This window comes from Fragaria vesca, linkage group LG7, assembly GCF_000184155.1.
Source record: "Fragaria vesca subsp. vesca linkage group LG7, FraVesHawaii_1.0, whole genome shotgun sequence".
Classification (NCBI taxonomy): domain Eukaryota; kingdom Viridiplantae; phylum Streptophyta; class Magnoliopsida; order Rosales; family Rosaceae; genus Fragaria; species Fragaria vesca.
Window position 1 is genome coordinate 22061591 of NC_020497.1, and position 12340 is coordinate 22073930.

At 50.7% G+C, this 12340-nt stretch overlaps 2 protein-coding genes and 1 pseudogene across 3 annotated transcripts in view; all 3 read right to left on the reverse strand.

Annotated features, from left to right (window-relative positions):
• Positions 1–6793, reverse strand: part of LOC101303759 — a 23291-nt pseudogene extending 16498 nt beyond the window's left edge. The window contains exon 1 of the transcript XR_185375.1: positions 5891–6793. The product of XR_185375.1 is annotated as a UDP-glycosyltransferase 88A1-like (transcript). The remainder of the gene's footprint in view (positions 1–5890) is intronic.
• A 414-nt stretch (positions 6794–7207) lies between these two features.
• Positions 7208–9099, reverse strand: LOC101303278 (trafficking protein particle complex subunit 1-like). Its single transcript, XM_004307989.1, has 5 exons — positions 8832–9099; positions 8625–8739; positions 8354–8472; positions 7590–7653; positions 7208–7508 (listed from the first exon to the last, which is right to left on the reverse strand). Exons 1-4 carry the CDS (start codon positions 9053–9055, stop codon positions 7602–7604), a joined length of 510 nt encoding a protein of 169 aa, XP_004308037.1. The 5' UTR covers positions 9056–9099; the 3' UTR covers positions 7208–7508; positions 7590–7601.
• Positions 9100–9649: 550 nt separating this feature from the next.
• LOC101303563 (UDP-glycosyltransferase 88A1-like) lies at positions 9650–11302 on the reverse strand. The gene has a single exon (XM_004307990.1). It carries the CDS (start codon positions 11294–11296, stop codon positions 9839–9841), a length of 1458 nt encoding a protein of 485 aa, XP_004308038.1. The 5' UTR covers positions 11297–11302; the 3' UTR covers positions 9650–9838.
• Between the last annotated feature and the right edge of the window lie 1038 nt (positions 11303–12340).

Below are 12340 nucleotides of genomic sequence, written 5' to 3' on the forward strand. Positions count from 1 at the left end.
GACCCATCCAGGGTCGTCTTAACCCGCCTTGGGTCGCCTTGAACCGCCAAGGCCCGCCTTGAGCCGACTTAACCCTCCTTGACCTGACTAGGGAAGTCAAAGTGACGCGATCACCCCTCTAAGACCCGCCTTGACCCGCTAAGTGGCTGCTTCGACCCTCCTAGATTCTCCAATGGTCGCCTTAACCTGCCTAGGGCCGCTAAGCGGCCGCATTGACCCGCCTAAGGCAGCTAAGGGGCTGCCTTGACCCACCCAAGGCAGCCAAGGGGTCGCCTTGAACCGCCAAGGCCCGCCTTGGGCCGACTTGACCTTCCTTAGCCCGTCCTTGATCCGCCTCGGACCGCCAAAGGGCCGCGTTCACCCGCCTTGGGCCGCCTTGATCCGCTAAGGGGCTGCCTTGACGCTCCTAGACTTTCCTAAGGTCGCCTTGACCTGCCTAAGGCCGTTAAACGGCCATATTGACCCGCCTAGGCAGCCAAAAGGCCGCCTTGACCCACTCAGGGCAGCAAGGGGCCGCCTTGGCCCGCTAAAGGGCTGCCTTTACCCGTCTAAGGCCGTCAAGAGGCTGCCTTGACCCGCTAAGAGACCGCCTTGGCCTGCCTTGAACCGCCTTGGCCCATCTTGACCCGTCTAGGGCCGTCTTGACCCGGCTTGGGTCGCCTTGAACCGCTAAGGCCAGCCTTGGGACGACTTGACCCTCTTTGGCCCGCCTTGACTCGTCTAGGGCCACGAAGGGGCCGTGTTCACCTATCTAAGACCCGCCTTGGGCCGCCTTGACCAGCTAAGGGGTTGTCTTGATCCTCTTAGACTCTCCTAAGGTCGACATGACCTGCCTAGGGCCGTTAAGCAACCGCATTGCTGCTAAGAGGCCGCTTTCACCCGTCTAAGGCCTCTAAGGAGACGCCTTAACCCGCTAAGAGGCCGCCTTGGCCTGCCTTGGGTTGCTTTGACCCGCCTTGGCCCACCTTGGGCCGCCTTGAACCATCATGACCCGCCTTGGCCCACCATGAGCCGCCTTAACCCTCATAGGGCCGCCAAGAGGCCGCCTTAACCCATCTAGGGCCGCATTGACCTGGCTAGGGCCCCCAAGAGGCCGTCATGATCCGTCTAGGGCCGCCTTGGCCCACCTTGACCCGCCTAGGGCAGCTAAGGGGCAGCCTTGACCCGCTAAGGGGCTGCCTTCACCTGTCTAAGGCCGCCAAGGGGCCGCCTTCACCCGCCAAGAGGCTGCCATGACCCACCTAGATCAACCCAGGGCCACTTTGACCCTCCTAAGGTCACAAAGTGGCCGCTTTCACCCTCCTTGACCCTTCTAAGGCCGCTAAGAGGGCGCCTTAACCAATCTAAGGCCACCGAGGGGCTGCCTTGATCTGGCTAGGGCCGCTAAGGGGTCGCGTTCACCCACCTTGACCGGTTAAGGGGCTGCCGTGACCCTCCTAGAGCCGCCTTGACCCGCCAAGAGGCTGCCTTGACCTGGCTAGGGCCACCAAGGGGTCGCGTTCACCCGTCTAGAGCCGCCTTGACCCGCCTTAACCCGTCTAGGGCCGTCTTGACCCTCCTTGGGTCGCCTTGAACCGCCAAGGCCCGCCTTGGGTCGACTTGACCCTCCTTGGCCTTGATCCGCCTCGGGCCGGTTGACCCGGCTAGGGCCTCCAAGGGGCTCCGTTCACCCGCATTGGGCCGCCTTAACCCTCCTAGACTCTCCTAGGGTCGCCGTTAGGGACCGTCCCCAAACGGGGTCGTCCGTTCCACCCGCATTGGCCGCCTTAACCCTCCGTAGACGTCTCCGTAGGGTCGCCTTAACCTGCCGTTAGCGGCCACATTGACCCGCCTAGGGCAGCCAAGGGGCCGCCTTGACCCGCTAAAAGGCTGCATTAAAAGGCCGGCTTGGGCTGCCTTGACCCTCCTTTGCCCACATTAACCCGTCTAGGGTCGTCTTGACCCGCCTTGGGTCACCTTGAACCGCCAAGGCCCGCCTTGGGCCGACTTGACCCTCCTTGACCCGGCTAGGGCCGCCAAAGGGACGCGTTCACCCGTCTAAGACCCACCTTAGGGCACCTTGACCCGCTAAGGGGCTGCCTTGACCCTCCTAGACTCTCTTAGGGTCGCCTTGACCTGCCTAGGGCCACTAAGCGGCTGCATTGACCCGCCTAGGGCAGCTAAGGGGCCGCCTTGACCCACCTAGAGCAGCCAAGGGGTCGTCTTGAACCGCCAAGGCCCGCCTTGGGCCGACTTGACCCTCTTTGGCCCGATTTGATCCGCCTCGGGCCGCTAAGGGGCCGCGTTCACCCGTCTTGACCCGCTAAGGGGCTGCCTTGACCCTCCTAGACTCTTCTAGGGTCGCCTTGACCTACCTAGGGCCGCTAAGCGGCTGCATTGACTCGCCTAGAGCAGCCAAGGGGCAGCCTTGACCCGCTAAGGGGCTGCCTTCACCCGTCTAATGCCCCCAAGGGGACGCCTTCACCCGCTAAGAGGTCGGCTTGGGCTGCCTTCACCCGCCTTGACTTGCCTTAACCTACCCAAGCAGCCAAATGGCCGCCTTCACCTGTCTAAGGCCGCCAAGGGGCCGCCTTAACCCGCTAAGAGGCCGCCTTGGCCTGCTTTAGGCTGCCTTGACCAGCCTTGGGCTCCTTTAACCCGCCTTGGCCCACCTTGGGTTGCCTTGACCCGTCTAGGGCCATCTTGACCCGCCTTGGGCCGCTTTAACCTGCAAAGGGCCGCCTTTACCCTCCTAGACCCGTTTTAGGGCCGCCTAGACCTGACAAGGGGCTTCCGAGACATGTCTAGTGCCGCCAAGAGGCTGCCGAGACAAACTTAGAGCCTCCAACGGGGCGCCATGACCCGCCGTGGGCCGCTTTGACCTGCCAAGGGCCGCCTTTACCCTCCTAGACCCGCACAGGGACCACCTAGACCCACTTAGAGGCAGCCTAGACCTGCTAAAAGGGTGCCGAGACTCGTTTAGGGACACCAAGGGGCTAGCGAGTCAAACTTAGAGCCGCCAAGGGGGCGTCTTGACTCACCAAGGGCCGCTTTGACTTGCCAAGGGCCGCCTTTACCCTCCTAGACTCGCATATGGACCACCTAGACCCACTTAAAGGCCGCCTAGACTGGACAAGGAGCTTCCGAGACACGTCTAGGGACGCTAAGGGGCTACCGAGACAAACTTAGAGCCGCCAAGGGAGCACCTTGACCCGTCGTGGGCCGCTTTGACCTGCTAAGGGCCGCCTTTATCCTCCTAGACCCGCATAGGGGCCACCCAGAGCCGCCAAGGGGTTGCCGAAACACGTCTGGGACCGTTAAGGGGTTGCCGAGATAAACTTAGAGCCGCCAAGGGGTGCCTTTACCCGCCATGGGCCGCTTTGACCTGCAAATGGCCGTCTTAACCCTCCTAGAGCCGCGTAGGGACCACCTACACCAGCTTAGGGGCAGCCTAGACCTGCCAAGGGCTGCCGAGACACGTTTAGAGACACAAGGGGCTAGCGAGACAAACATAGAGCCGCCAAAGGGTCGCCTTGACTCGCCAAGGGCCGCTTTAACTTGCCAATGGCCGCCTTTACCCTATTAGACTCGTGTAGGGACCACCTAGACCCGCGTAGGGGCCGCCTAGACCTGACAAGTGGCTTCTGAGACACGCCTAAGGCCACCAAGGGGCTACCGACACAAACTTAGAGCCTCCAACGGGGCACCTTGACCCGCCGTGGGCCGCTTTAACTTGCCAAGGGCCGCCTTTACCCTCTTAGACCCTCGTAGGGACCACCTAGACCCACTTAGGGGCCGCCTAGACCTGACAAGGAGCTTCCGAGACACGTCTAGGGACACCATGGGGATGCCGAGACAAACTTAGAGCCGCCAAGAGGGCACCTTGACCCGTTGTGGGCCCCTTTGACCTGCTAAGGGCCGCCTTTATCCTCCTAGACCCGCATAGGGACCACCTAGACCCGCATATGGGCCGCCTAAAGCCGCCAAAGGGCTGCCAAGACACGTCTAGGGCCGTCAAAGGGTTGCCAAGACAAACTTAGAGCTGTCATGGGGGCGCCTTGACCTGCTGTGACCCACTTTGACCTGCCAAGGGCCGCCTTTATCCTCCCAAACCCGTGTATAGACCACCTAAACCTGCTTAGAGGCCGCCTAGAGCCGCCATGGGGCTGTCGAGACAACTCTAGGGCAGTCAAAGGGTTGCCGAGACAAACTTAGAGCCGCCAAGGGGGCGCCTTGACCCGCCTTGGGCTGCTTTGACATGCCAAGGGCCGCCTAGACCAGACAAGGGGCTTCTGAGACACTTCTAGGGCCGCCAAGAGAATGCCGAGACAAACTTAGAGCCACCAACGGAGCGCCTTGACCCGTTGTGGGCCGCCTTAACCCTCCTAGACCCACGTAGGGACCACCTAGACTGGCTTAGGGGCAGCATTTACCTACCAAGGGCTTTCGAGACACGTTTAGGCCGCCAAGAAGCTACCGAGGCAAACTTAGAGCAGCCAAAGGGGCGCCTTCACCCGCCGTGGGCCGCTTTGACCTGCCAAGGGCTGCTTGAACTCTCGTAGACCCACGTAGGGACCACCTAAACCTGCTTAGGTGCAACCTAGACCTACCAAGGGGCTTCCGAGACACGTCTAGGGCCGGCAAGGCGTTGCCGAGACAAACTTAGAGCCGCCAAGGGGGCGCCTTGACCCGCCATGGGCCGTTTTGACCTGCCAAAGGTCGCCTTAACCCTCCTAAACCCGCGTAGAGACCACCTAGGGCAGCCTAGACCTGCTAAGGGGCTGCCGGCCGAGACACGTTTAGGGACACCAAGGGGCTGGCGAGACAAACTTAAAGCCGCCAGGGGGCGCCTTGACTCGCCAAGGGCCGCTTTGACTTGCCAACAGTCGTCTTTACGCTATTAGACCCGCGTAGGGACCACCTAGACCCGCTTAAGGGCCGCTTAGACCTGACAAGGGGCTTCCGAGACACGCCTAGGGCCGCCAAGGGGCTGCCGAAACAAACTTAGAGCCGCCAATGGGGCGCCTTGACCCGCCGTGGGCCGCTTTGACCTGCTAAGGGCCACGTTAACCCTCCTAGACCCGCGGAGGGACCACCTAGACCTGCTTTAGGGGCAGCCTAGACCTGCCACAAGGCTTCCAAGACACATCTAGGGCCGCCAAGATACTGCCGAAACAAACTTAGAGCCGCCAAGGGGCGCCTTGACCCGCCATGGGCCGCTTTGACCTGCGAAGGGACCGCCTTCACCCTCCTAGACCCGTGTAAGGACCACCTACACCCGCTTAGAGGCCGCCTAGATCCGCCAAGGGGCTGTCGAGACAGGTCTTGGGCCGCCATGGGGTTGCCGAGACAAACTTAAAGCCGCCAAAGGGGCGCCTTGACCCGCTGTGAGCCGCTTTGACTTGCCAAGGGCCGCCTTTACCCTCGTAGACCCGCGTAGGGACCACGTATACCCACTTAGTGGCCGCCTAGACCTGACAAGGGGCTTCCGAGACACGTCTAGGCTCATCAAGCGGCTGCCGAGACAAACTTAACCCAAGGGGGCGCCTTGACCTGCCGAGGGCTGCCAAGGGGCCGCTTTGACCTGCTAAGTGATCTCATTGACCCTCCTAGACCCACGTAAAGACCACCTAAACCCGTTTAGGGGCTGCCGAGACATGTCTTGGGCCGCCAAGAGGTTGCCGAGACAAACTTAGAGCCGCCAAGGGGGCACCTTGACCCGTCGTGGGCCGTTTTGACCTGCCAAAGGCCGCCTTAACCCTCCTAGACCTGCGTAGGGACCACCTATACCCGCCTATGGGCCACCTAGACCTGCCAAGGGGGTTCCGAGACACGTCTAGGGCCGCCAAGGGGTTGCCGAGACAAACTTAGAGCTGCCATGGGGGCGCCTTGACCCGCCATGGGCCGCTTTGGCCACTCCTCTCTAACCCCACAGCTGTTTCCTGCAACTGTTCCTTTGTAAACAATCCTAAGCTTCCAAAACAAAGGAACGCCACACTTCCACTTGGCTGTGAGTCCAGCCATGTCAAACACTCTGGCACATCATCACTACCACCACCTCCTTGATTGTGAGCAAAGATTAATGGTCTTATGCAGTAGATGGGAGGTGTGGGAGTATCTTCAGGCAAGCATAGTCCATCTGATAGTGCTCTGATGGCTCTAGATTCGAGTGATTCAAACATGTTCACGATAATCCCAGCTGATTTAGGTAACTGGATTGAGTTTTCTAGAAAGCCCTCATAAGCCTTCTCATTACGTTCCAAAACTGGTTTTAGCATATTAGAGGAGGGTATTGGTGGTAGTCCTGGAATATAGAGAAGGGTGTTAAGGTGTTTGAGGCTCTTGTCAGTGTTTTTGTGAATAGCAGGGAGTATAGAAAGGAAGCGAGGCATCCTGCACCAGATGTGAAGAAAAAGTAACCTGGGATGTTCAGATCACTAGCAACAAAAAGCCCAAGAGCACAGAAGAAGTCCATGATAAAAGCTTAAACAGTAAAGTTTTGGAGATGGAAAAGAGGGCTTTGTGGACGTTGGAGTTGTTGCGCCGAAGGACTTCAAAGGCTAGGGTTCCATGGTTCGGAGAGGAAGTGGAGGAGGGAGGGAGAGAGATAGTGGGGAGATGGTGGAAGATGATGGAGAGAGTGGTGGCAGAGACGGGCAATATACGGGGCGGTATCATCGGCTGTGTAAGGTGGGGTGGTGATAAGTATATGTATACTACATGAAGGATGGCGAGTAAGTATGAATTTTCCCAACTCTACCATAGAAACCAAGTGGCCAATAGGTGGTGATGGGTACAAAACAATCGCCTCCATGACTGCTCTATCTTTGCTGCTGGTGATGGAAAATACCTTTCTCTAATGCCTGTGTTTTCCTTATAAGAACAAAGGTATTAAAGTCATTCTGATTTTTCTTTTCATTTCGCTGGAACCCATCTCAATCAGATTAAGTTGTGGGTCCACAAATTTTTAATCCCATAAAAGTAAGGTGAGGGCTCTTAGTCAAACAAATACGGTAATTAGTCTACAAATTAAAGTAGGTTTACAAGATGACAAATTTACCAAAAGATTCCTGTTTTTCCTCGGACAAATTTACAGAGACAAGACAGTGTTGGTGTTGTTTTATAAAGAGCAACAAGCATATCTATAGTCAAGAAAATGATGAAATAGTATATAACAAGACATCCAACAGGTAATTAGAAGAACTTATCTTTAGTTTTTTTTTTTTTTAGTAAAAATCCTTAGTATTCATTTTTAAGTGCTGTGAAATTCAAAATTGTACTCTAGATATATCAATTTATCAAAAACAAATATGATATTACATGATGCCGAGCATTTATCATTGTTAAATACGAAAAATAAATGCTAGCAAACTCCAACACATAAGTACTTTCAATAAACTGGATCTGGAACAAAACGTCCATCTGCTTCATGCTGGGGTGAGGCTGATGTGCCAAAATGAAGTTGAACAGAACTCATCCTCCAGCAAGAAGCAGTTAGATACAGGTTATACTTTGACATGCTCTTTCCCCTTCTCTATTTCATTAAAAATAAAATAAAAAAGAACTTCCACGAAAGTACAAGCAACTAGATACTGGTGATCAAACGTTACCTCCTTCAGCCTCTAGGAAATGCTCCTTACATATTGGTCAAGAGTTGTATTAAATAGCTCACACCTACAAAAAAAAAATATATCACTTTTGATTTTAAAGGTTTTCACTTTGTGAACTATACAAAGGATATAGTCAAACCAGTGACCATAAAATATTGAAATTTCATAAAACATATAGAAGGGAGAAAGGAAAGAAAACAATGGCAGAAGGTTTCTGAAGAAAGAAAACAGCATGTTCAAGTAATTTCATATCAATAATTGTGATGCCTTAAGCCACCAGATAATTACATAAATAAACCTGCATAGTTGCTTTCCGATAAAAAATTAATATAATTAACCTAAGACTGCGAATTGCGTTACTGAGTCAGTCTCATGCAACTAGTGATTACACTATCAACTTTCATAAAGACATATCTCAGTTGGAGTTGGGGTTCAAATTGGCGGACAACCAGTTATAATAGTATGTCAGCACAATCCCCTTTTCCCTTGCACATAGAAGATAAATAAGACGAGCTAGCATATGCAGAGTATCAGTGCAGACCACAAAATTGTTCCGGAAATCAGTCGTGTGTTACAATGCAGGCAACATTTATCACTACAGTCTCTACTGACCATCTAGTTTATTTCATTTCTCGACAAATCAAATACGGCTGATTTTTTCAATATGAAACAAAATATAAATCATGTATGACAGTATCGGAAGCAAGTTTCCCTCTACAGATTAAATAACTCTAGATCACATTGACGCGAGCCTAATCACTCACCTGATCGGAGTTCCAGGAGTGTAGAGCGGGTTCTTCACAACATACTCAACATACAAGTTGTAAATGTACTTCAAAGACTCCCGTAAATCACCAGTCCGAGGATGAGTGATCAAGATAATCTGCACAATAAACCAAAACACTGTAATATAACAATCCACATTTCGCAATCGGCAAACCTAAAAACAAAATATAACAAAATACTCAAAACGAAACCTATCAAAAACTAAGCTAGATCTAAAAGCCATTAGTGAATCGAAACAAAAAGCTTAACCTTGATACCAGAGGGACTCTCCATGAAGCTAAGCTTGTAAGTATTGGTCCGAAAGCTATGAAACGAGCAACCTTGACCGGTCAACTGAGGCACTCCTAGGTTCCCTTTCTCCACACTTCATTCACAAAAATCAAAATTAATTTCAGAAAGAAAAAAAAATTGAAAAAAAATTGAGAGATGAAGATCAGTGATCGGATTTGGACATACGCGGTGGGGTCCATCTTGGCGGTGAGGGACTTGAGGGAGAAGAGGAGGCCGAACATGAGCTTGTGATCTTGCTGAGCGTTGAGAGTGTGGAGAGGACGGTTCCATTCACGGTAGAGGAGGCAGATGCCGTTGCGGTTAAAGACGTACATCATGTGGCCGTTGTTTCCCGACGCCGTCGCCGCCGGTAGCGACGGGCTTATCTCTGTTCCGCCGAAGAATTGCATCTCTCTCTCTCACTCTCGTTCTTCTCCGTTTTCCAAATCTGATCGGAAAAAAGTGTGAATTTTAGTTAATTAAATAACAAAAAAAAAAAAACAAGAAAAAAAAAGTGGGCTTGTTTTAGTACCAAAACGAGGGTGGGCTTTGTGGGCCTTTCGTAGTTATTTCATGAAAAAAAAAATGTGGGCTTGTCTTGGTACCGAAACGTCTGGGAAGAAAAACGTGCGTTTTGGTTAAAGTGACCCGTCTTCGGTGCACCGTGTATATTTACACATATATAGACGAATGGTTAAGACTGGAAGACATTACGTAGATACATGGTTTTTCTTAAGTATGGATTGTTATGAATGGTTAAGATTGCACCATGTACTTACACATGGTTGTCCCTAAAATTTTTCTGTGTGCTTACCTGTCGTACATAGTGCCTATTCGTTAAGAGTTTTTTACCAACCAACACAAGTGGTTTAGTGATTCTTGTTTAGTTGGGTGTGTTTTTTAGTCTAGGTTTGAGTTCCGATGCTGTAAAAGTGGCCAGATACACAAGCCGATAGGTTAACTTAGAGACATAATTAAGAAACCTTTGAGGTACTTAATTCCTCCTTCTTTACCATATCTACATTTCGAATACTTGAATGCACCTACGGCCGTAGAACTGCTTGAATCAGCCTACATCTTCTACTGATTACACTACAACTTTTCTAAAGAGGCAAACTCAGTTTTATTTAGGTTCATACATATTACAAGCACCAAGCACAATTCAAAGTCATAAACTTGGTTGAACTAGACCCTCACCCTGCCTTGACTTGGTTCCATGATTCAATCAGTTTAACTAATGCAACCTTAGATGTCCCACCTTCACTCAATGCAGCATTTGCATCACTCTTCAAAGCCTCGATCCTCTTCCTGATAGACTCTCCTTTTTCCGACTCCATCAACTCCCTAACTCGATTCTCCACCTCATATGCACCCACAAACCCGTTTTTTGACTCGTTCATCGGCAAAGCAATCTTTATTTCCTCCACCAACACAACCCTATTGATCCTTTGCTCTGCATAGAGTGGCCAAGCCACCATTGGCACCCCAGCACACACCGCCTCCAATACCGAGTTCCATCCACAGTGACTCACAAATCCACCTATTGAATTATGATTCAACACATCCACTTGTGGCGCCCATGACTTCACCACAAGTCCTCTATCTTTCGTTCTACCCAAAAAACCATCAGGAAGCAAATTATTCAAGTCAGGGTCAGATTGGCCCGCAATGGCCACACTTTCATTACTAGACGGTGGATTACGGACCACCCACAAGAACCTTTGGCCACTCCTTTCTAGCCCCACAGCTATTTCCTCCAACTGCTCCTTTGTAAACAATCCTAAGCTTCCAAAACAAAGGAACACCACACTTCCTCTTGGCTGTGAATCCAGCCACTTCAAACACTCATGCACATCATCAAGATCTTGACCTTTTCCACCTCTCTGAGAAAAGATCAGCGGCCCGATGGAGTAGATGGGCGGCATGGTAGTATCGTCATCGTCAGCCAAGCATTGTCCATCTGATATTGCTCTGAGAGTTCTTGCTTCAAGTGATTCAAATGTGTTTATAATAATCCCAGCTGATTTGGGCAAGTAAGTTGCGTTCTCTAGGAAGCATTCATAAGCCGGGTCGTTGCGTTCAAGAAATGGTTTTGGCATATCAGAGGAATGTAGTGGTGGAACTCCTGGAATAGAGAGAAGGGTGTCAAGGTCTTTGATGCTCTTGTCAGTGTTTTTGTGTATGGTAGGAAGGTAAAGAAACGAAGCTAGAAACCCTGCACCAGAAGTTAAGTAAAAGTAACCAGGAATGTTCAGCTCAGTCGCAACCGAAAGTCCGAGGCCGCAGAAGAAGTCCATGACGAAAGCTTGGACAGTGAAAGTGTTGGAAATGGAAACAAGGGCTTGGTGGACGTGGGGGTTACTTTGGCGGAGAACTTCAAAGGTTAGGGTTTCATGGTTGCGTGAGGCGGAAGTTATAGAGGGAGGGAGAGAGACAGTGGGGAGGCGGTGGAAGATGATGGAGGATGTGGTGCCGGAGACGGAGGCGATGTATGAGGCGGTGGTGTCGGCTCGGTAAGGTGGGGTGGCAAGGAGGATGTGGATGCTAAGTGAAGGATGGCAAGTAAGTATGAGTTTGCCTAACTCGACCATAGAAACTAAGTGGCCTATAGGTGGTGATGGGTATAAAACTATAGCCTGATTGGAATCCATAGCTCTGGTCTGTATTGCTGGTGGTGATGAATTACACTACTCCTTTCTTTGAAGCATAGCCAGTATATATAAAATGGTTCATGGTAACTTTGATGAGTTGACGTGCAGTCTCCATCAGGGTAATTTCAGGTCAACCTTTACCTGAAATTTCAAAACAGGAAATGAATGGTGGTTAGTGCGTGTTATTCTTGAAAACTATGGCAATTGCAGGACCACGTTATATATAATGAACATATATACAACAGGCAACCTTATCCCTCAAAGATTACAAAACCAACTATCTTTGTCGTTGCATTGCTAGCAATAACCAAGTGTTTGAATACAGGAGTAACACTTCAGACTTCAGAGTTCAGAATACATTGAAGTATTTTGACAACCTTTTTCGTTTTCTTCTTCTTTTGATTGAAACATAGAACCAACTTATCAGAACCAAAAATGGATTTTAAAAGCCAACAATACACCTAAAAATCAAAAATAGCAGACATTTCTCAATACATTTTTCATTACGTTGACAAATTTTAACCTAATTTGAGAGTAATGCATGCAGTAATTTTGTATACGTACGTATTAGAATAGGGGAAGCTAGCTACCCTTCAACACAGAAGGGTTTTGTGTGAAGCTAAATTTGTAAATGTCGCGCCGAAAGCTGTGAAGTAAGTCAGTAACAGCAGCCAACTGAGACCCTTCTAGATTCTGTTTCTCCACACTTGGACCAAAAAGATTAGGATTTCCATTTTTCAAGACAAAAAGACGAACGAATTGTCAAAGATCAAAGACGAAAAAATTAACAGCAGCAAATTTATTAGACGAGGGGATCCATACTCGGTGGGGTCCATCTTGGCCGTGGACTCTCCATGTTTGTTCTCCGGTGCCGTCGCCGCCGGCAAGAGATCTGCTTGCATTTTCTCTCTTATGAACAGAAGATCGAACCCAAAGAAACAGCGAGTCCTATTAGAACAAAATTGGCATATAAGAAAAAACGAAAGTTTTGGGTTGATGATGGATCATGATGCCCATTTTTGGGCTAAGCCTCAATAACGTTTT